Source organism: Sorghum bicolor, chromosome 5 (genome assembly GCF_000003195.3).
Source record: "Sorghum bicolor cultivar BTx623 chromosome 5, Sorghum_bicolor_NCBIv3, whole genome shotgun sequence".
Lineage (NCBI taxonomy): Eukaryota > Viridiplantae > Streptophyta > Magnoliopsida > Poales > Poaceae > Sorghum > Sorghum bicolor.
The window spans coordinates 2,641,596-2,666,417 of NC_012874.2; the positions used below are offsets into that span (position 1 = coordinate 2,641,596).

Here is a 24,822-nt window from a genome sequence, read left to right on the forward strand (position 1 = left end):
CTAGCTAGGGTGAAGTGAAGGCAAGGCGCGCGCGCGGTGAAAGAGACGGAGACGGAGACGGAGACGGAGACGAGAGGCGTGCGCGGGGGGGGGCCCCTAGCCTGCTGCAGCTGCTCCTATCACTCGCGTCGCGCGTCGGTCCCCGTTGCGCTACAGCGAAGGGGTGTGGTGGTGCCCTACTACTACCCGTCGTCCATGATCGATGGATGGATCGCTGTGGTTCTTCCTTGGTGGTGGGGGTGGGGACGACGCCGCGCTACAGTCCTTGTCTACAGTTGCATTGATGTAGGCACCCTGCGCGCACAATGCCGATGGATCGGATGGATGGACGAGGACGACGGATGCCCTCATCGAGCTCGCTGGGCCGGGCAGGCAGGCAGGCCGGGCTAGCTAGGCATTGACCCAGCTGCAAGCCAATGAGACAAGCTAGCGTGGTGGTGGTGTACGAGTGCAACTGTGGCCGGCGTTGCATCGCCTATAGCTAGCTTGGCCGGGTTACTGTACCGGGCCGCCAGAGAGTATCTTTTTCTTTATGGTGATGGTGGTGAAAAAGTGAGCGGGTTCGGGCCGGGTTAAAGTGGTGTTGTGTTTGGAGTTTGTGATTGGTCGAGCTAGGGGTTAGTTTTTAGTAGATCATGCGGTCATGTGGATCGGTCAAATGCAGGGTTATTAGAGAGATGCATGATGCTATAGTAGAAATGCAGGGTAGTAAATCATATGTGCTATTCATGAATGATGGAAAATGTAATAATGACATGTCCTTACTTTTCTACTGGTCCAAGATTACTCCCTCTATCCGTAAATAAATCAATTCTTAAAATCTATACCAATCCTTTTTTTTAGTTTGACTAATTTTATCGAAAAGAATAACACAACATCAATATAACATAAAATGAATGTTTTATTAAAATATATTCTATGCTAAATCAAATGATACTAATTTTCTTTATACTAATTTGATACCATGCATGCATAAATCTTAATGTTTTTTAGAAATTCTGTCATAGTTTAAAAGTTTGGCTTAACATAACTCTAGAAATCTATCTATTTAGGAACATAGGGAGTACTATGTATATAATAATAGCAATAGTTTTGGATCAAACGATCGGTGTATTAGGCAAATTTTGCTATGGGATACTGGAGAAACGTGTGTAATTGGCCAGATCGCAGCAACAGACTGAGAATTTACCAAAACACACCACAAAATTCATCGTTCTTTAATTACCCAGATACACCACACCGATTACCTTATTCATTTCTCAGATTTTAGGAGAGACAAGGTGGGAGAAACGTCTTGTTTGTCCTTGCCTTCAACCTCTGTTCAACTCTGGCCAGCATGACATGAATGGAGCTGATCGTTGTCGACGAGCTAGGGCTGGGCCTCCTCCGTGCCCCTTGCACCACCATTGCTAATGAGCCAGGGCTAGGCCTGCTACGCGCCCCCTGCCGACGAGCACCGCCGACAATCGCCTACTCCGCGTCCCCTACCGACGAGCACCACCGGCGGTGAGCCACCTACTTGAGACTCCTTGCCCCTGCTCGCGGCCCTACACCACTACCCGCCTACTTGTGACTCCTTGCCCCCGCTTGTGGCCCCACACCACTAGCTGCTCGCTCTACTTCATCCTCAAACGGTCGGATCCATTGTCCGCCTCCTCCAGCATCACCGGGTCCATATGGTCCCTGCTCCACGCCCCTCCCTATGCCTCCTGCATCAGAGAAGAGCGCCGCTGATATCAGGGCCATCAATCGCGTGCCACCTCTCTGTCCCCTCTCTCCCTTTTGCTGCTACTAAACGCGAGACAGGCTGGAAAAACAAACAACCAAATCACCGGCCATTGAAGACCTCGCCCAAGAAGAAACTGCGGCGGCGATGTGTTAAGGCAAATATCAGTGAGGAGCTAGAGCTTGAAGACGAGGGTAGTTTAAATATTCCCTACCTTCTCTTTCCTGAAATCTAAGAAATGTTTAAAATAATCAGCGTTGTGTGCCTGAGCAAAGAACCACGAATTTATGATGTGTTTTGGCAAATTCTCGATCTGGTGATGTGATCTGACCCCAATTACACGTTTCTCCGGTGCCTTGTAGCAAAATTTGCCTTTTTTAAAAAAAATACAGTACCATTTATTTTTGCTAGCGCCAATGTGATAGGAATACCTAACGGCTGTCTGTATCTAAAAATTTCAATCAGTCCTTTTCTCGATCTTCCTTTCGCATGAAGCATCGGCGCCTCTTCTCTCATGCCACAAGCCCTCCCAAAATATCATGGGTGGTAGCCTATGCCTTTGGTACTTGGTATAGCCACATCACTGAAATCGAACATTTTTTTTTCCTTTTGGTATATGCAGAGTATTATTTTCCCTTCTTTGTAGATGAAGAGAAGATCAGAAGGATGTACTACTTGGAACTCGGAAGAAACATAATATACACACACCATATGCATTTGATCAAGAGAATGTTGTCCGGAATATGTAGTATTTATAAATAAAAATTATAGTAACATATTTAGATGATAAATTTTCTAGTGGTTGAAAAAAATATGAGCCATCCATTGAGCGGGATATATTTATTTATACTGAAGACTGTTTACATATATTGGTAACAGCAATAATTTTGGACCAAAATACCTCTGTTAGCCCACTTCATATTTTAAAAATATTTTAATTTATGAGCTCTACGTACTATGATACGGAAAACTTAATAATTGTCTCTATCTTACCCGTCCAAATGTCCAATCGATCCCCTTCTATTCTTCTCCCACGAAGCATTTGTTGAAAATCCATGACAACTTTCATAAAAAAAACCATGACAAAGACCACCCTGGCTCCAACATTCCTAATATATGCCCCTCATGCCATGTCGCTCCACCTGTATTCCCACACCACAAAAAAAACAAATTTCACATTTCACATTCAAGGTCATGGTTACATATTCAAATTCCTATATATTTATTCAAAGTTAAAACTCTTTTTTGTCAAAATTTGAGTGTAAGTTAATATATTGATAGATAGATAGATAGATAGATAGATAGATAGATAGATAGATAGATAGATAGATAGATAGATAGATAGATAGATAGATAGAGTTCAACGTCTTTTTCTAACAAACTACAATACAGATACTCAGACACAAAAGCACGCACCCATAAATGTAAGTATACTTACTCCTATGAACTCAGGTGGACACATGCACCCTTATCCTGTTATCCCTGTGTGAGCACCACTGAAAGATATTAGGATTAAGCTAATAGATCTCTCGAGTTGATAAAATAATTATAGATATCTTGCTATCGATAGAAACATTAAGACTGAGCTAATAGATCTCTCGAGTTGACAAAAATAATTATAAAGATATTGCTATCGATAGAAACATCAACTACCAAGCAACACCATTAAATTCTAGGTGGAATCTAGAAAAAACCAGACACATGCATTTCACTAAAAAAAACTCGACCAGCTGAGCTACGTACGCTTTCACTTTTGAGATTCGAGGGTGGTCAACATGTTTTATTAGGCCAGTCTTAATGGGAGCTTTATGTGAGTTTTATTTGCATTAAATAGGTTGTCATATAGGCTGTTTTGATGACATAGCAGTATATTTAAGAAAAGAGAGAAGAAATGGGTTTCATCTAGATGAAACTCTCTTGGCACGATTACTAACTCTCTATGAGTCTTGGAATTAAATTCTTATGAAACTATGAAATGAAACTCTCCATTGATAATGGGTGTTTCATTCAAGTTTCATTTTATTTCATATGATGTGGCAGTCTTGGAAACAAGGCCATGACACTCTCCACGCCAGTCTCAGTGGAGAGTTTCATGGTGTTGTTTCCAAGACTGTCATGTCATGTGAAATAAAATAAAACTTGGATGAAACACTCACTCTCAATGGAGAGTTTCATTTCATAGTTTCATGGGCATTTAATTCCAAGACTCATAGAGAGTTGATAATCGTGCCAAGAAAGTTTAATCTAGATGAAACTCATTTCTTCTCTCTCTTCTTAAATACACAGCCATGTCATAAAAAAATCCTATGTGGCAACCTATTTAATGCAAATGAAACTCATATAAAACTCCCATTGACAGTCTCAATGCATAGTTTCATGGTACAATTACCAAGACTATAAACTAGTAACCGAGCCACATGAGTTTCATAGAGATCAAACTCCTCTCTCATCTGATGAAACTCCTTCATTTAATGAACCTGTCAAGTCAGCATTTTTGTTTATGTGGCACCCTATTTAATGTGCATGACACTTTTATGAAACATACATTAAGACTGGCCTAAGACTGACCTAGGTGAAAATTGTTTGTTAGATACACCCTAGCTGCTAGGTATATTTATTTGCATCCAGAGACTTGTATGTAAACAGTGATGTAATTGTGCTCCCTTATTAATAGAATTCGATCCCTCCCCCTTCTCGAAAAAGAAGGTAATAGATTATTGGCATGATTTGGTCTTATACAAATCACTACGTGTTACGTGTATGTACCGTGCACACGATCAGCTAAATATATGATTTCCAAGGCACTCCACAAAGAGTTTTCATAAAAAAATATTTTATTTACTGAGTGTCCTGCGGCAGGCACTCGGCAAAGATTTTTCTAAAAAAGTATATTCTTTGCCGAGTGTTCTGTGGCAGTCACTTGGCAAAGATTTTTTTTTAAAAAAAGAAATATATTCTTTTTGCCGAGTGCCCTGCGAAAAGCACTCGACAAAGATTTTTTAAAAAAATATTTTCTTTGTCGATTCCCCTATGGTAGGCACCCGATCAAGATTTTTCAAAAAAAAGTTTTTTGCCGAGTGCCCACTCGGCAAAGATTTTTTTAAAAAATTATTTTCTTTGCCGACTGCCCTGCGAGAGACAATAAAGATTTTTCAAAAAAAAAAATTCTTTGCCGAGTGCTCTGCTGGAAGGCACTTGGCAAAGCCACATTAACAGTGAAACCACTATCTAAGTTATACGGATACTTGCAGGAAGCCACGTATCGCGTATCCGATACGTATCGGATATGGATACGTGTCCGATACGCCATGGATACGTATCCTAGAAGTATCTGATTTTTTTATTATTTTTACAAAAATTGATACGTGGGCGGATACGTATCAGCCTTGTGGATACGGCCCAGCCCAAAAACACATGGCACATATGCCTGTCCCCGACGCCCTAACTTGGAACTCGCGCTGTCCCGCACTCCCGCATGTTGTGCCTCGCGCCGCATCCCCATACGGCGACGGCGCATCCCCTGCTCGCTGCCCGCCGGCCACCGGCGACGAGCCTCCGCCTCCGCTCGCCGGCGACGAGCCTCCGTCCCTCCTCGCCGGCCGCCGGCAACAAGTTTCCTCCCCTGCGACGTGGATCCAGGGAACTCTTGTGAGTTCATCCTCTTCTCTGTTCTCTTCTCGATCTCTTCTTCTTCAGTTCGTAGCCTAGTCTTCCTCTCCCCATTCTAGATCTGCAGTGCAATTAGTGAGTTCTTGTTGCTTGATTGCAGTAGGCATCTCCAAATATGAGCAGTGCTAGTGCAAGTGGTAGTCCCAGCGTAGGATCTGTCCCTTGATGAACCTGAACTGCAAGCAGTGTCTTTTGGTCTGGATGAGCCACCGGTTGATATTGTGGATGACAATGAAACAAATGAGGGATAGAAACCTGCTGCTGCATGAATCGCAAGCCTGAATGCCTTATTATTATTTTCTAAGTTTGAGACTACTATATCTGAGAGTTGATGAGACTTTAGACCTGTACTTTAAGTAGTTTATTGTGACATTTTATTGTTATTAGTTTTAAATTCAGAACTGTATTATTATTATTATTATTATTATTATTATTATTATTATTATTATTATTATTATTATTATTATTATTATTATTATTATTATTATTATTATTATTATTATTATTATAATTATTATAATTATTATTATTTAAATAGTAAACGTATTCACGTATCGGGTTTTTTAGGAAATTGCCGTATCTGTGTATCCGTATCCTTCGGATACTGATACACGTATCCGTATTCGTGTAATTAACTTAGACCACTATGACAATGCTTTTTGTTTGCCAAGTGTCTAACAAATAGCACTCGACAAAAAAGTCTTTGCTGATAATTTTTTTGCCGAGTCGTCTTTGCTAAGTATGGCACTCGGCAAAACCTTTGACAAATACAATTGAGTCTTTGCCCTAGTGGCTCAGGAGTCACGACCCAGCCTCTCGAGTAGCGAACTGATAAACAAAAGGCAATGGAAGTACATTCTGACCCATTTCATTTTACAGTTATTCTCCCCACCCGACCACCCCATATCCTGCTGTAATATTAGGCCATATTTAGTTCCTCAACTATTTTACAAAATAGTAAAGGTTTCCCGTTATATCGAATCTTGCGGCACATGGAGCATTAATATATAGATAAAAAAACTAACTGTACAGTTTACTTGTAATTTACGAGACGAATCTTTTAAGTCTAGTTAGTCCATAATTAAACAATAATTGTCAAATACAAATAAAAGTGTTATAATAGTACCTTGCAAAATTTTTCACCAACTAAACAAGCCCTTTTAAGCCCTTAGAAAATGACAAGACTACCACTCTTTTCGAGCACAGTAAAAACAAATGCACGGTCTTCTACTGTTCACCAGCACTACTCCCGTGCCACCGTCTGTACATTATGTACACAAAAGTATAGTGTATATATAGTATATATGCTGGACAAATGTCTAGCTAGTGCAGCTCTATTTTAGGGGTGTTTGGCAGGTACTGTAGTATTTTTATTTTATTTGATAATTAGTATTTAATCATAGATTAATAGGTTTCAAAGATTCGTTTCACAAATTATTCTTTAGCTATATTTTTAGTTTCGTAAATAATCTATATTTAACAGACGATAAACTTTATCGGGTACAACCAAACAGGGCCTTAACCATCTGAATAAGAAGTGGTAGAGATAAATACACACTGCAGGCAGAGAGCATGCACGTCCTGCAGCGTAGGATCCGGTATGCTTTGACCGCGGCTCAAGGGCACACAGAAGCTAGACCAACCAAAGCGTTTGCTGCTGCTGTACATGGTTGGTTTAAAAAATTAACTGATGAACATGCATGGGTGCATTTGAGTTTTTGGCAGATCAGACCCATTACAGCAGCATGTGGTGTCAACTGTACAGTGTTCCATCTCCTGAAAAGTAGAGAGAGATGGGCCGGCGACACAACACAAAGGCAACAATGCATCATCTAGCTAAGCTAGGTTGGGGCTTGCATTAGCCTCTCCGGTCTTCGTAATGCCACTACATTAATTAATGTTAGCCGGCCGGTGTATAGTACTCCTACCATTATTACTTCTCTAATTACTTTGAATTTGCCAGCAATTTCAACGTCAAGTTGATGGAGTACAGTAGTACCGCTAGTAGTACACTACATTACTCCTGATTCCTGAATGTCATCGCAGCCTTTTATGTATTTTAAGGGGGGGAAATGTCATCAATCTGCAGGGTGGTATTAGATGGGACTAGGGATGAAAACGGACTGAAAAAATCTCATCTAGATTTATTCTATTTTTCTACTTTTGTTCCATCTATATTTCCATATTTATGGATCTCATTTCCTTATGAGAGAGAGGTTTTTCGTCCATTTCCGCAGGATCCCATTTTCATCTGGAATTGATCCGTTTTTGTTTCATTTTTCATCCCATTTTCGATCTATATGTGAGATGTCTAAAAATTATTATGTTCATAATTAAATCTACTAATATATCGCCAATTATGCATGTTAGCATGTTAAGGCATGCTAGTGAATATTGAATCGATAACTTTGTACGTATATATTATTTTATGACTTCGTTCATGTATATTTGAGAACATTCAATCATGTTATTCTAACTTAATTTTCCAGCACTCCATCCATCTGTATTTGTCTATTTCCATGTTTCTGTATATCCCCATGTGTTTTCAATTCCATTTCATTTCCCGAAGGATCTCGTTTCCGCTAAAAATATAGAAACAGAAAATGGGAGAGGAGTTTTTCCACCCGGTTCCGTCCGTATTCATCCCTAGATGGGGCCTATATTTCTATGGCCTGTCACAGTGCTCCACTGCATAGTGTCTTATTAGGCATTAATTTCACTCTTCTTTTTAAGGAAAAATATCATCACTGCTGCAAAGATGCATGGTACTAGTTAATTTGATCATCATGGGAGGGACTAATAACAGGGAGTTGATTCCACTCAAAATGCATCTGTTTGAAATAGAACTGAATTCTACACAATGCAAGGACGACAAGAGAAGATGGAGTTGTCTAATAATGTAAACAATACAAGACTCATGCTAGGAGGCGTGTAGTTTCACAGCATATGAACTATATATTATGAAGATATTTCTCATATAGTGAATCTGAAAACATAAATCTTATGTTGTTAACCTATATGGAATTTTTAAAATTATTGATGGTCAAAAATAGAAATGTTTAACTTACAAAACAAATACGACATACTCCCTCCATACCTGTAAAAAAATCATTTTGGATAAAATTTGGGTTAAACATTGAAAATATAAATCATGAACAACTTTAAGTTGTTGAGTTTGGAAATGTGAAAACCATATAATAGATTTATCTTGAAAAATACTTTCATAATATATATATATAACACTTTTGATAATTATTTTATAAAAACAAGAAGTCAAAGTTAAGCTTTGGAGAGTATGTCGCTGTCCTAAACGACTTTCTTTAAAGGTATAAAGGGAGTATAGAAAAATTAGAAGTACTTCATCCCGCTAAAAGAAGCTAAGATCAAACAGAAAGCTCAGGAACTTATGCGACTCCATTATATTTAAAAAGGAACTCATGGGAGTGATGCTATAATGAATGAGGAAAAAATACAACAGTATTTTGAAATAAAACATTTTTTTTATAGGTCATCTTGTGAGTAAAATGGACGGAGCCTTACAATAAAAAGCAACAAGCTTAACTTCCTTAATTAATTGGTTGGTAGGAAGGATTATTTCTCGATCGAATAGTTAGACATTAAAAATAGATTAGTGCCCGATGTGGAAAGGTTAGATATGAAGGCTTTTCCTATGAGTGGATCCTTATCTTAGTTACTAATCCTAATATAGTTATTATTGAATATGGATTAAAATTATAAATTGAGTGAGTAAAAGAGATAGCATATATTCATAAAGACAATGTATTCTAAAGGCAAGATCACTATTGGCCTGCAGAAATACAAAGATTACTTAGGCCCTATTTGGTTTCATGGTATTTTTTTTATCACCCATCACATTGAATATTTGGATCCATGCTTGAAATATTAAATATATACTATTTGCAAAACTAAAACAATAGATAGAGGATTATTTGCGAGACGAATCTTTTAAGTCTAATTAGTCTATAATTAGACACTAATTATCAAATAAAAAAAATGCTAAGTGTCTATTAAATTTTATCACGCACAACCAAACACACGCTTATTGTTTGGCACATTTGAGGACTGATATCTCTGTGGCCTCTCCTAGTACTCCACGTGGCCACACAGTCTTTCGCAATAATTAGCTCTCCACATATAGGATGATGAAGGAGAGTGTGCATGCCCAAGGCCCATGCATACATTTGGAACCAATCAAACACACTACTACCCATACGTATGTTTTTCACAATATAAATAAAAAACTATAATAATAGGATAATCTTTTGTGTGGTTCTTCATGTGCTAGACACAAGGCATTGTGACTTGCGTTTATACGACGAGAAGCAGCGTTAGCCACTTCAGATGATTTGGACTAGGGATTTAGCAATGGGCCGGGCCACACTGAAACTTTGGACGGTGGATCAATGACCCTTGAGTTGGGTTGGGCCGCCACACCACCGTACTTTTCCAGACAAAACATGTTGCGCTTGCGCGTGTTGTCTTTTATGCGTTTTATTTTTTATGTTTATGTATTTTTAATTAAAAATACAATACATACGCGGATGCTAAGATCATCAGGAAGTATTTACCTAAAAATAATAATTGATAAATCGATGATTTTTTCAGTCGACTCAAAAAAGTTAGGAGCATATTTGTTGGCTTCCTCCAACAGTTTGTAAAAGCTCATTCCTAAAATATAGAAGATAATTTTGCATCAGAAATATTAGAGTATTTTCAAATCACCCTAACCACCTTTATACTTTCTTTTTATCTTGTATATTTGCATTGGAAACCCTATCCTACTCATTTTTCTCCACGTCCTTCCACCTCTAGATTGGTCAATCAATACACACACTTATATTTCTATGCGATTGAGTCAAATATCCCAAGTGTAGAAAGATTGAGAGTTGAGATAGAGAGTTGTTGGAGACCACTTTTTTGTTCTTGCTAAAAAAATAAATATTGGGGGTGGATTTTAGAAACTCTTGAGATGCTTTAGTACATGAACGTGTATCTACTTTTATGAACGTGCGCACAAACAATGTCCCTACAACTTATTGAAGAGATTGATTCGATATTTTTTAGATAATAGTGGAAAGAGTTTCTGGCTTCATCCTCATTGAAGAGGAGTTAGACTTATAGTTTTTTTAGAAAGGATGGCGAAAACATTGTCACAGTTCATCTAACCATCAAAATCTCCATTGGGCCATTTTCTAGGTGTTGAACATTTATCCTTGATCTCTAGGCCATCTAAGTGTCATGCTCAAGATTTAACTTATCAAAGGGATGGAGATGTTGCTAAGCTCCCTAGTGAAAGCATGGAGGTTCGACTTATTCTTGGAAACTTCTCCTTGAACTCCTCATGCATTGTCATTGCCAGGATGATATTGTGAGACCCAACTCATTGGGCTAAGTTGGGCCAGACTGAATTCACGTTACTATAGCACCATGTATTGTAGCTGCAAAAAACAATTTAGCAGCAAAGCTTAGGTCCTATTGGTTTGAGCTTACCTGCAGAATCTGTCAGCCATTCAACAATGTTTTTCTCTCTCACAACAAATCAATGAATAGTACTTTCAGCCATAGTTTTTCAGACAAACGCATAGTACCTATTGGAAGTTGGAGGAGAGCTGAGCCAACTTAAAAGCCTAGACCTGAGAGGCTATTAACTCTGAATTGATCCTTTTGCGTGAAGCGATGACAAAAGCGCAAGAGAGTTAATTAGCAGGCGTGGTTCATTCAACGTATAGAGTAGGCCTTAACCGTCTTCTCAGGTCGTGGCGTTACAAATGGTAACCAGAGCCAACTCTCACGGTTTCACGATCGTATGGCTTGGGAGCTCGAACATGTTACACATGGCTTTGTAAGAGCATGACACTTGCGCTAGGTAGTTGGGAATGTGGACGTGGCCAAGAGCATGGCACTTGCGCCGGGGAGTTGGGAATATAGACATGGCTAAGAGAATCGGTTCTGGACATTTGTCCTACTACTAGGTAGCTTGGTTTAGTGTTCGACAAGGACTAAATCCTTTGAGGATGGATGGATGTGAGACCTAGCCTATTGGGCCAAGTTGGGCCGGACTAAATTCGGATTATTGTACACCGAGTTACTGTAGTGGCGAAGCTTAGTACCATACTTAAAATTGGAGGAGAAGTAAGCCAGCTTAAAAGCCTAGACTTGAGAAGCAAAGCGAGGACGAAAGCGAAAAAGAGTTGTTCGAACTATGGGTTCAAGCCGTACGGTGGGCGCGCCAATGTTGGAACTATGGGTTCGAGCGTTGGAGACTTAGGAGTAAGGTCTTGTTTAGTTCCAAAATATTTTGCAAAATCGACACTGTAGCTTTTTCGTTTGTATTTGACAAATATTATCCAATCATAGACTAACTAGGTTCAAAAGATTCGTCTCGTCAATTTCGACCAAACTGTGCAATTAGTTTTTGTTTTTATCTATATTTAATACTTCATGCATGTGTCTAAAGATTCGATGTGACGGAAAATCTGAAAAATTTTGTAAAATTTTCGAGGAACTAAACAAGGCCTAAGGCGGGGCCTCCGCCCGGACTGGCCAAGGTTCTTGAATGTGGAAAAAGGGAAACAAAAGACAACAGATATTAGAGTTTTTTATAAATTTATTCACCAACCCTCGTCCCGGCCGTTGTTCTTGGGCCACGGTTGGCACATATCCCACCGTCATCCAAGCCTTAGAAGTGTTTGCCCGCTCTCCCTGTCTGAAACGACGAGGAAATCAAAAAATGAATTAGTTTGTACTGAGCACTCACAATACAAGACTCTATCACAGAGTCTAAGACAATTAATTACATATTATTTATGGTATTTTGCCGATGTGGCAGCATATTTATTGAAGAAAGAGGTAAAAAAAATAAGACTTCAAGTCTTATTTAGACTCCAAGTCCACATTGTTCGAGGTAATAAATAATTTTAGACTTTATGATAAAGTCTGCATTGTGAGTGCTCTAAATAGGCCTCCTGTACTCGCGCGCCCAGACACTGACAGGAGTTAATTAACAGGTGTGATTTATTTATGGATAGAGTGGGCCTTTGTCTGGGCCATATATATTTAAGGGTTGTTTAGGACTGTTTTGCTCTATATTTTTCAGCTTTACTTTATGTTTTTTAGCTACAAACTCTAGTTTTTTTATGGAGCTACCAAACACCCTCTTAACGATGTGACCAGTATATATACAAACATATGTATGGCGCGTAAATCTGCAGAACCGGCCGGTTCATGTATCCAGCCAAAAATCAACGGACGACGCCATGCATCCCGGACGGACGGGGCCACACTAAGGCCTTATTTAGTTTCCAACAAATTTTTTAAAAAAATTTAGATTTTCTGTCATATCAAATTTTGCACCAAATATACGAGTATTAAATATAGAAAAAAGAAATAATTAATTACACAGTTTAACTGTAATTTGCGAGACAAATCTTTCAAGGCCAGTTAATCTATGATTGGACAATATTTATACAATACAAACAAAAATAGTACAATATCCATTTTGCAAATTTTTTAGAAAGCATCTCCAAGAGATTAGCCAAAAATGCTAGCCAAATTTACTGATTTAGCTACTCTCTAAAATAGATTTGACAAAAAAATATTAGATTACTCCAACAGACTCTGCAAAAGGATGGCTAGTGAGATGGGTTATCCAAAAGTAAAGAGCAAATATGGTGGAATGAAGAGCTACTAAATTTGAAGAATCATTTATAGAGTCTGTTAGAGACGTTTTTCTTTTAATATAATAATTAAATATACTTTTAGAAAATGAGTTAGCTAGTCTGTTGTAGATGCTCTAAACAAAGCCTAAATAGTACCAAACGCGCTATACGAGCTGAGCAGAAGTCGTCGTGCCCATCGGCTACCACACGATATTTTCATTCATCACCGTACATCTAAACTGTCCTCTCATTTCCTCCGGGCGACTCGATTCCGGCCGGCCCCTTACAAATCCGATCTGCGCCGCCCTCGCCGCGACGTCGTCGTCTCCTCACATGCATCTCTAGCTAGCTAGCTCTCTCTCCGACCGGCTGGCGCTGGCCGCACCGTACGTCCTGCGCGCCATTATTCCTCAATTCTCTCTCTCGGCCGCGGCAATATATCCTCGGCGGCGGCGGCGACGACGACGACGAGGAGGAGGACGGCGAGAGGCTTCTTCATCCGACGATCCGGCGTGGCGGCGCCTCCGTCCTCTCGGCGCATCCCGTACGGCCGTACGTATAAATTACATTGCTCATATGTAGATAATGTTAGTTTTAGTTGCGAGTTGTTGGTTTCTTCTAGTGGTAGCAGTGGCGTGGTCAGTAGACGAGTGGTTTACCCTATAATTGTTTCTTTCTCTATTTTTCATGGTCTAATAAAATCACGGTAATTAAATTTCTTGCCGCCTTTCTAAAAAAATATGTAGATGATGTAGTAGCTACTAGTACTTGCTCTTGCTTCCGGGAGCACCTTGCTGCTAGCAGCTAATGTTTTCTGCTGCAGGAGGCCGGCCGGGCTCTTCGTGTATAGCCAAAGCTTTAAGCTTGGTCTGATGCTAGAGAGCGCTACTTCCACGGGATTAATGAACAACCAAGTCTTGGAAAAGATATACAGTTTTATTGGGGATGAGTCAGCCAATCAGCTTGGTGTGCATACACAGGTATGGGATATGGATATATGATTGACGCGTTGCCGGGGCGTTTTCTTTTGGGTTTTATCTTTTTCCCCTTCTTTAATCATTCTACCCATTTGCTTCTACATGCATAAATCAATTATATAGATATCTTCCATCTGGACGACCTTTGTTTTAGAATAATTTAGCTTCAAAACTTATGCGAGATCGCATCCATGATTTTTTTTCTTTTCAGAATAAGTTGTGATCTGATCTATAGTTTTTTTTTCCTATACAGATCTTGACCTTTGTACATGAAGTGTTGTTCAATGAATTGTTCCCCTAAATTTCATTATTCATCGAGTTGTTGCGGAAACTTATTTCAAAAAATGTTAATTTTTTGGACACGTTATTCAACAAAAAATTAATCCTACTACGTGTATAAGGTATCCGCAAAATTAAGTTTCCAGAATATTAACTATCGCTAAAATATGTTGAACAGAGAACATACAAACTTGTGTCTTAGTTTTTTTTTTTTTGAAAAATACTCTCATCGAGTACAAGTTTATATTTATCAAAAGAAGTTCGCAAGTCAATGTTTCTCATGAACGTACGTATGCTGAAAAGTCTATGCTCAAAACTTATCCCAAATAGGTTTTGCCTGCAGAAGAAATTCTGCATATATATACTAGTAATGTGCACACATAATAAGCTTATAAAATTCCAAAACATGAAAAGTGGCGGAAACAAAAAAAATTCTAAGAAAAACAAGAGTAGCTAGCAGCAGTCTGGTCGAAAATCGCTCATGTGTTTGGTTTGTTGCACAAGGGCGCAAACTAACCGGTTCAGCACACTCTCACAACTCTGGGACAAATTCATTATCTATATTTTGATTCATCCTACAATTTTGTTTATTTTAGTTTGCTATATTAATTGTTTCTGGCGGTGGTGTCTGTCTGAATGAACCGGACCTAAGTTTTAAATCCAAACTGCAGCTACGGTTCCTCCATCATGAGCTCAGCAGCATGCGAGGTGCCCTGGAAGATGTTGCCGATATGGAAGACCTTGACAACGGGACCAAGGCGTGGAGGAACGAAGTGTCGGGATTGTACTATGACGCTGAGGATTGCATCGACGATTTTAGACACCGGGTTGACAGCGGTCCATCACATGGCGGACAAGGGTTCATGCGTAGGGCTGGTCATCTTCTTGAGACGCTGATGGCTCGCTACCAGATATCTAGAAAAATCAAAGAGCTCAGGACTCGCGCGCAAGAGGCAAATGATCGGCGCACAAGATACAAGCTTGATGAATGCGTGTCGAGATCGGCTCGGGTTTCTGTCGATCCACGGATCACTGCACTTTACGCTGAAACATCGAGCCTTGTTGGCATTGATGCCCCAAAAGAAGAGGTGGTCAAGTTGTTGACAAAGGTTGGTATCACTGTGTGTTGTTATTTTTAGTTTGTTCTAATAAACCTATGGGTTTATTTACCCACTTGTTTTTTTTATCATTTCTCGTGGAAGGTTGATGGTGCATCGCTGAAAGAGCTAAGAGTGGTATCCATTGTCGGTTTTGGAGGGCTCGGAAAGACTACACTTGCAAACGAAGTCTACCGTGACCTTAGAGACAACCTTAGCGGGAACCCTGAAAAAAGTTTTAGTTGCAAGGCTATCATATCAGTGTCTCAGAGACCTGACATGGTTAATCTTCTCAAGAGTTTGTTCACAAAGGTTTCAGGCCAAACTGCTGATCACACTTACGATCTCCCAGGTCTCATCGACATAGTTCGAGAGTATCTACAAGGCAAAAGGTATCTAAGTATTATTCTTCTTACGCTCCCTCTTACACATTTTTTTGTTTCTCTGTTAGGAGGTTAATTGTCTATACACACATATGACAAACTTGGAGAGAGTAATTTGGAATATTGTCCTTAAATGAAATGAAATATCATCTTATTTTGTGTCAAGCTAATGCAATGTTTTCCATACACAAAATTGTTGCAGGTATTTGCTTGTGATTGATGATTTATGGGATCCATCAGCATGGGAAATTATAAAATGTGCTTTTCCAGAGAGTCACTGCGGCAGTAGAGTGTTGACAACTACACGAATTGAAAGTGTGGCAGTGGCATGTTGCAATTACCAGTGGAAGTTCGTTTACAGGATGAAACCTCTGGATGATTATCATTCAAGGCAATTGTTCCTTCGAAGAATTTTTGGCTCAGGAGATAGATGCCCTGAGCCATTTGAAGTACTATGTGAGAAAATTCTTCAAAAGTGCGGTGGTCTACCACTTGCAATCATCACTATAGCCAGCCTCTTGGCTAGTCAACAAACCAGGTCAATAGAGCAGTGGAAGTATGTCCTTAATTCTATACGGCATAATCTAGGATTGAGTTCAACATTAGAAGGGATGAGGCAGATATTGAACCTTAGCTACATTCACCTTTCACGTCCTCTTAAGTCATGCTTATTGTATGTCGGTATGTATCCAGAGGATTACGAGATTCAGAGGGAGGACCTGATCACTCAGTGTGTAGCCGAAGGTTTCATCAGTGGAGTAGATGGGAGTGAAGCAGTGGATGTGGCTGGGAGTTACTTGAATGAACTTGTGAACAGGAGCATGATCATCCAGCGTGTAAAATATGGCGGTAAAGGGGAGCATATCAGCTACAGAGTGCACGACATGGTTCTGGACCTGATTTTGTGCAAGTCCACAGAAGAGAACTTCTTGTGTGCAGTACAAAGCCTACAAGCAGCCAGCACAAGACTGTCCGGACAGCAACAGCACAAGGCTCGTCGACTCTCCCTTCAGTTTCATGACAGAAACCTAGGAGTAGTTGAAAGTGCAGGCCGCATCAACCTGCCACATGCTCGATCACTGATAGTTTTTGGATGGCCTGCTCCTAGCCTTGCGCTGCTTGAGCTCAAGTTTCTCCGAGTTCTGTACATCGTGCGTGCCGCAGATGATCTGGACCTCACCCAGATCTGCAAATTGTTTCAACTCAGATATCTATGCATCCGTGGAAAACACAAAGGACTGCAGCTACCCAAAGAAATTACCAGGCTAAAGCATCTACAAGTGTTGGACGTAATCTCTGGCTTGTCCGCCTCCGGTATTCCACGGGATGTTATCTATCTGCCTGCTCTGTTACATTTGCAATTTCCTCTGACTGCAGTTTATCCCGATGGCATTGGCAACATGAGGTATCTGCACACTTTGCTACAATTTGATGCAAGCAAGCAGTCGGTGGCAAACATGTTGTCCCTCGGTGAGCTGCTGAACCTAAGGGTGCTTGATTTGTGGATCGGTGATGCAAGCTTTGCCACTAAAGAAGCACATATGGATGCTCTAATGTCCTCCCTGGAGAAGCTAATCAGTTGCAACCTCAAGACTCTGTCTATCCTTGCACGGGACAATGTGGGTCGCCACAGCAGGTGGAGCTCTTTGTGCTTCTCTTGCTCTCAGGCCCAGCTCGAGCAACTCTACCTATATGTTTGGTGCCCAAGGGTGCCTGCATGGGTGCGTCAGCTTCGCGCTCTCAGCATCCTCAAGATCAAAGTCGTGGAGCTGTGCAAGGATGATGTTGCTGTTCTTGCAGGGCTGCCTGTGCTGTCTCGTCTTATTCTAGACGTCAGAAACAACAATGTCTCTGGCCAACAAGGAATCGTCTTCAGTGCTGATACATCATTCAGGCTTCTTGGTTACTTGAGAATTCCCTACCATGCTGAATCGGGGATCACCTTCGAGGCAGGATCAATGCCCCAGGTCGAGACCCTCCGGTTTCTGTTGAGGGCGAACGATGTGAAGCGATGGGGCGTCAGGTTCAGTGGCATTGAGCACCTACCGAATCTTAAGCAGGTGCTCGTCGATTTACGATATGGCGACTGTGACGAATCAGAGAAGCCTGTTATAAGGGCAGCAGTTCGGAGCGCTTTTTATGCCCATTCATCACCCTCGAGCGTTCAGTTCGAGTTCTATTGACTGCAAATACGATTAAACTAGAGGTTTGGCCCACGCATGTGGCTAGTAGTGACAGACCTTACAAACTGTGTATTTATTTATCTACCACAAAATCTTATCTTGACCTTAATTACAAACTTTATATTTTTTATTGACTTATTTTATCATCACTCTTCTTTCTGTCACTATATATTGTATATCTGACGGCAGCACAAATTTCCGGCCCTAGCCCCTAAGATGAGGGTTGTTTTTGCTGCACACCTCTAGTTCTAGCCCGATAAACATAGCCCTAAATAATAATTTGCTTTGGTTTATATAGCGCTCTTTTGTCAATTGTTGCGAATGAAAATTTGTTTTTTAGCTTATATAGGGCCGAGCCTCTGTCTTAACCAAGACAAAAAACGTTTTACAACATCCAGAAGGAGCACATCACTGAGTTCAGGACATCAAATAAAGCTTAGTCCTTCCGGGGTTTGAGCTGGTCAATTTTTTTAAAGTTTGACTAAATTTATAAAAAAATATTAATAATATTTGTATCTCTAAATAAGTTTATTATAAAAATATATTTAACGATTTATCTAAACATACTAATTATGCACTGTAAATAGTAATATTTTTTAGTCAAAGTTTAAGTGTTTCACTTCTCGGAAAACGAGAATGACACACTTTTAGGGACCTATTTTATCACCAAAGCTTACTTAATTTAGAACACGGCTACAAATACACAACACTAAAACAGAAACAAAACTAGCTCACATCTCCCAAGATGTAAAGCAAAATTTCACCCATTTACTAACGATTTGTGTGCCGACAACTGACTCGATTTATAGAAAATATGTGTAACTTTTTTATCTCCAAATAAATTTATTTAAAAACAAGATTCAAATATCTATCCATATATTAATTGTGTATCATAAGTATTTTTTTTAATATATATTTAGTCAAAGTTGTTTCTGAGGAAGCGAAAACAACAGACATTTAAGGACAAAGGGAGTATAATTTTTTAATAGAGATCGTTCAATTTACATCTATATCTATAAAAATATTTCTACAAGCGCTTCCGATTTATATGAGACAGCTAGGTCTAAAGCCGCCTCTAGAAATAGGTGCAGTATAGTAAAATTATGATTTTTCTAATGACAAAATCATCAAAAATTGCAACTTTTGTTGTTGATAACTTTTTCGATTAAGGGCCTGTTTAGATTGGGAACGAAAATTTTTTGGGTGTCACATCGGATGTGTCGGAAGGATGTCGGGAGGGGTTTTTAGAAACTAATAAAAAAACAAATTACATACCTCGTCAGGAAACTGCAAGACAAATTTATTAAGTATAATTAATCTGTCATTAGCATATGTGGGTTACTGTAGCACTTAAGGCTAATCATGGAGTAACTAGGCTTAAAAGATTCGTCTCGCGATTCTTAACTAAACTGTGTAATTAGTTTATTTTTTTATCTACATTTAATGTTCCATGCATGTGTCCAAAGATTCGATGGAATGGATGAAAAAAATTTTGGGTAGGAAACTAAACAGGGCCTAAAAGCAAAGTTGTATCTGAGGTCCATACTGTCCACTCGCTACGTGCAGAAAATAAGCAGTTGTATCGAATGGACGGGAATTTTGTTTTTTTGAATGTTTTTCCCGCACGTGGACAAAATTATATGAGGCTAAAATATTTTTTTCCATGCATGGACATAATTGCATCTTTTCAAAAAAAAAACACCTAATAATTTTTTGGCCGAGAATTTCGGATTTTGGCCTTGTTTAGTTCTAAAAAAAATTTGCCAAATTTTTTAGATTTTCCGTCACATCGAATCTTTAAATGCATGTATAGAGTATTAAATATAGATAAAAATAAAAACTAATTGTACAGTTTGGTCGGAATTGACGAGATGAATCTTTTGAGCGTCGTTAGTCCATGATTGGACAATATTTATCAAATACAAACGAAAATACTACAGTGTCGATTTCCCAACTAAACAAGGCCTTTGTAGCGAGTGGACGGCCGGGAAATAAGGAGTTGTAGCGAGTGGATCCCGGCCAAAATCTTTTTCAAAACCATCCAGGTAGCAAAATTCAAATGGTCTCAAAAGTTGAAGAAGGTCGCAAACTATTTTTCCAATTAATTATTAGGAGAGGAAATCGATCGAACTTCCACGGAAGTTGAGAAAGGTTAAATATTTTCCCAAATGAAAACCTTTTTTTTGCTCAATTAGAGTACTCATTGCTTTTCCAAGTGTTCTCTAGCAACTATTGGAGATGCTCTAGTATTGTTTTTTTAGAACATAATTGCTCAAGTATTGGGGATATATATTTTGGCCTTGTTTAGTTCACTCCAAAAACTAAAAACTTTTCAAGATTTTTCGTCATATTAAATCTTGCGGCACATGCATAGAGCACTAAATATAAACGAAAATAAAAACTAATTGCACAATTTATCTGTAAATCGCATGATGAATCTTTTAAGCCTAGTTACTTCATAATCCGACAATGTTTGTCAAATAAAAACGAAAGTAATATAGTCCGAAAACTAAAAAAAAATCTGAACTAAACCCACACGGGGCTAGGATGTTCGTGGGCCACTAGGCCGGGGGGAAGCAGGAGACACGGAAAGCACCCGATGAAGACGGTCGTGCTGCCGGTCGTCGTCGTCGCGACGGCCGCGCTCCTGCCCTCCGTGGACGACTCCCGGTGCGACGTCGCAGTGTTGGAGATTGACGGCGGCGGGGATGACGGCCGCTCACGATGCAAGCGGGCTGCTCTGCGACGGTCCCCACGCCGCCGCTCTAGCCGCAACACTGCATAGAGCAGTCTTAGCAGGCGTCTACATATATAAAACATTTAAGCCCGCAAATTCCAGTAGGTTTGGTGGTGGAGTCTGCAAAGCCTAGTGAAACCCGCATGCATTATCAATAAGCTAAAGCAAGCAAACCTGTTCACTTGCAGACACCTATAGCAACGTCAAGGCCAGGCATACAGAGTCGTCTCCACTAGTTGTTGCTGCTACTCTCGTACCTCTTACATGCTTCAACGTTCGTGACAATGGCATTCTGGGGCAGCCGTGCTTCTTCTCTTTCTTATCCACCTGTAGATCTTGCGCTGATGAGTGGCACGGAGTTGTTCGTGTGTGATGACCTGGGGCTCACCGACGAGCACACGAGATGTTGTCTGGGTCGTCCATGAACATGTTCATACTTGCCTCCATCCTTGCCGCCGACTGGGCCGCGGACGCCGGGGCTCTGTCGTGCTAGCCAATGCCTTACTCTTAGTGGCAGCTTAGAATCGCTCATGGTTGTGTGGTTCATCACCGGCATCGGCGTCGAAGTCACAGCCTAGCAGACCTGTGCAGGATTTTGCAGGTTGTCTGCGTATGCTAGTAGGTTGGACTGCCTCAACCCGCAACAGAAAAGCAAGGCGCTCGTGGTTGTCCAGCGGGCTATGCAGGGTTGCGGGCAAGCCTGCGCCGCTTGCATCTTGAACGGCCGCGTGGAGCTTGTCCCCGTGGACGCCGGCGCGCGCTGCGGGGCCTGAGAGCCTGGCGTTTGACGGCGCCGGCGGCGGAGGACCGTACGGAGGCGTGTCGGACCGGCGCGTCCTCACTCCTCCGGTGGGTCCCCGGCGAGCGGCGGTGGGAAGAGCACTCGTCGTCCTACGCGCCGGAACTATACGTACAAGTCAGTCTTGCTAGTAGTCGTCCCTCCTATGACCTTTGGTCTCTGATGAATGGTCTCCGATAACCAACCACCCAACGATGATTTGTTTTTATAGAAAAATATTATTAAAGATAGATTTGGCTGATAAACTCAAACAAATAAACTATCCCAACTGGTCGAGGGCTGAGGACGAGTGCTCGGCCCACCATCGTGCTCGGCGGCCACCAACCACCTGAGTCCTCAAGACCGCTGGCGGAGCTACGTTGGGGCCAATGCTGGGCCCTGCCCCCCCTTCCCTCCATGTTTTTCTGAGGAGCCCATATGATGTTTAGCCCAAATCATATAACACACGCACAGCTTGTTGTGTCCACAGTCTCGATGACTCGGCGAGGGCGAGGCACAAGCGGGCGATGGTGCTGAGACAAATCTGCGAGTCAAGTCAACACCTCAAACAATGCGGCCCTCAGTGGTGACGAGCTGGTGGCCGTCCGGCGGGCCCTAGAGTCCTAGACGGCTCGACGACGGCCAGATGACGAGCAGGCGTCCTCTGTGCTGTGCGTACAGGCTATAAGTACATTTGATTTCTCATTGATTCTTCTTTTTGTCTTTTTTCTTTGCTTCTAGATTAAAATAGATAGAATATATATTTATATATACTATATAAGTGGCTGATTGAGTGCAATTTTGTACTCAGTTGAGATCTTCTATTATTTTTTTAGAGAATTTTAGGTGGTTAGCCCTAAACCAGTAATCTCCAAATTGAGTGATTTTTCTTTTACAACTCAATGGAAGATGAATTTCTTGCTAACAGCATGCTAGTACACATAGAAGGTGAAATTGCAAGAGCCTGCGGTTACAAAGATATAATTTCTGAATTTCAAGATTTAAAGAAAAGGAGAGTGAACTTTTGACAAGTGATAGTTATATCTATATGTTACATGTATTTTGGGATGTGTATATATATGTGATGGTCTTCATGGAAACAAAATAGACCACACAGTCAACTGTATTTTGTTTAGTGTGGCCTGATTATATAAATAGTAACTAGTAAGACTAATTTCTCCACTATCTATGTACTTAGGGCATGTACAATCCATAGACAGCCTGCTGTCTGCAAGTTTTTGAAACTCACGCACAGACAGCTAAATAGACAGCTCGTACAATGGGTTGTCTATTTAACTGTCTACAAATTATTTAATGCTTATATATATGTAGGCATGATTAAATATGAATATGATCCTTGTATACCAATGTATTGCTACTTAATACAAAACATATCAAGCATAATTAAGTTAAATATAATTATAATATTGTTAGACTAGTAATTTCGTCAAAATAATCAATCATGAGTATATTTTCCCCATAGTATCGTAATACTAATACGAGTAGGTTACTATAATTTTTGAATTTTTATTGAAAAAATAGTTTTTTTTCAATGGTTCCATAAAATAAAATATACAGAGAACCTTTAAGATGTAACATGTGTTGTATCACTTCTCTAGGTTGTAGTTCTGACCGGAAGGAATCTAACAAAATTTGAATCATACTTTTTGATTCAAATTTGATTTTATATGAATTTTATAAGTTTTAGTAAATTTGTGCATTATTTGGAAAGGGACAAGAAGCTAGCAAACACTTCCTGCGCTCACCCACACGAGATCTGTTCATGCTAGTTCGTTTCTCAGAGCACGGGCCGAAGCCGGCGCCTCACGAGACGAGGACCTTGTGCCGTCTACTGCTTGGAAGGGATCCTTTTGTAAAATTTTCTAGACGCAGACGGCTCAAAAGGTGCCGTTGTACGTGCCCTTATGGATTTAATTGGCAAATTGCCCTCCCCCCCCCCCCCCCCTATACTTTGTTTTAGGCTCCGCCACTGCTGAAGACGACACGGCCGTCCGACACGTGCCTGTGAACGGGCCGCTGCTGCCGTTCGGCGGCAGTAGCTAGACGTCGGAGTCGCTTATCTCCGACGGGCGTACATGGCTACGAACTACATTGTTCTGTTGCTGTCTCACCGTTGCAACCGCCAGTCTCCCCTCGATCTGCTACCCTTGGCGCTTCGCCACTTGAATGCCCTGCTTGCCGGCCGCTTACTACCATGCCTGTCTCCCGGCCGGGCGCGCTCCCTCCTCCGGCCACTTTTTAACTGCGGTCCATGGCCGGCGGCGGCATGTTGCTTCCATACGCGTACGCCGCGTGGCCCCATAGGATAGGCCGTAGAGAGTGCAGACGAACACGTACGGTCCTGCTGTCGACGCATGACCGACCGGAGATAGATGGCCATGGACGCGACGGAGATCGCGGTGCTTGGCCGGACGCGGGTGGATCCGTCGCGGCCACTACTACTGCTCCTGATGGACTTGCTACCGGCACTGTACGTGTATTCGAGTCCTACTGGGGGTAGTTCGGTGCCTGCCGCGGATATATAGCGCGGCGGCGACGACGACGACGACGACGACGACGACCGTGCGCGGTGCTTGTCCGGACGCGATGGGGATGGCGATGGGGATCGCGGTGCTTGGCCGGACGGGAGCGGAGCAATCGCGGGCACTGCTCGGTGTTCGCTGCGTGCAGCAACGATAGACTTGCACCGCCGGTGCGGGCACTGCCAGATCTGATGTCCGGCTGCGCCACACCCCGCACGGCCGCAGATTTCGACGCATCCATTATCCTCTGCCTGCAGCTTCCCATGGCTAGGACGCGACACTGCAAATTTCGACGCATAGCAGTGTTTTTTTTTCTTTTACAACAAATTAGTAAATAGTATTTTTAGTTATAATTTATCAGCTAAACGAATAATATTTTCAAACCGACCCTGATATGCAATACGGCACCTTCGAACACGCATCGGAAGGAAGAAACAGATTGCATGCAACATGCAGAGAGACAAAAGGCAGATGTACAGTTCCGGCGCGCAAGAGAGGATTTAGTGACAATGCTAGAAAACTACGTGTAGTTTCTATATTATATTATTAATTTCTATAGTATATATAGAAACTCATCTAGTTTCTATAATTTTTGCTCTCTTTTTTCAATAACTACTTTGCCACATCAATAAAATGTTTAGGTTACACTATAATTAATGTTTATAAAAATTATGACGGTTTCTGGGAGTACTCTTAGTGCAGAGAGAGATAAAAGGGTTGCATTAAGTTGATAAAGTTCACGAAACAGACCTTGTTCATTACAGACTTTCA

General features: G+C 41.0%; 1 protein-coding gene across 2 annotated transcripts; it reads left to right on the forward strand.

Annotated features, from left to right (window-relative positions):
- Positions 13,264 to 18,142, forward strand: LOC8085634 (putative disease resistance RPP13-like protein 3). 2 transcript variants are annotated; one of them, XM_002448916.2, is made up of 5 exons: positions 13,264 to 13,626; positions 13,898 to 14,054; positions 15,002 to 15,439; positions 15,533 to 15,819; positions 16,013 to 18,142. In XM_002448916.2, exons 2-5 carry the CDS (start codon positions 13,947 to 13,949, stop codon positions 17,991 to 17,993), a joined length of 2,814 nt encoding a protein of 937 aa, XP_002448961.1. In that variant the 5' UTR covers positions 13,264 to 13,626; positions 13,898 to 13,946; the 3' UTR covers positions 17,994 to 18,142. The 2 variants fall into 2 exon arrangements, with proteins under 2 accessions (XP_002448961.1, XP_021317569.1); XM_021461894.1 differs by having other exon boundaries at positions 13,264 to 13,618.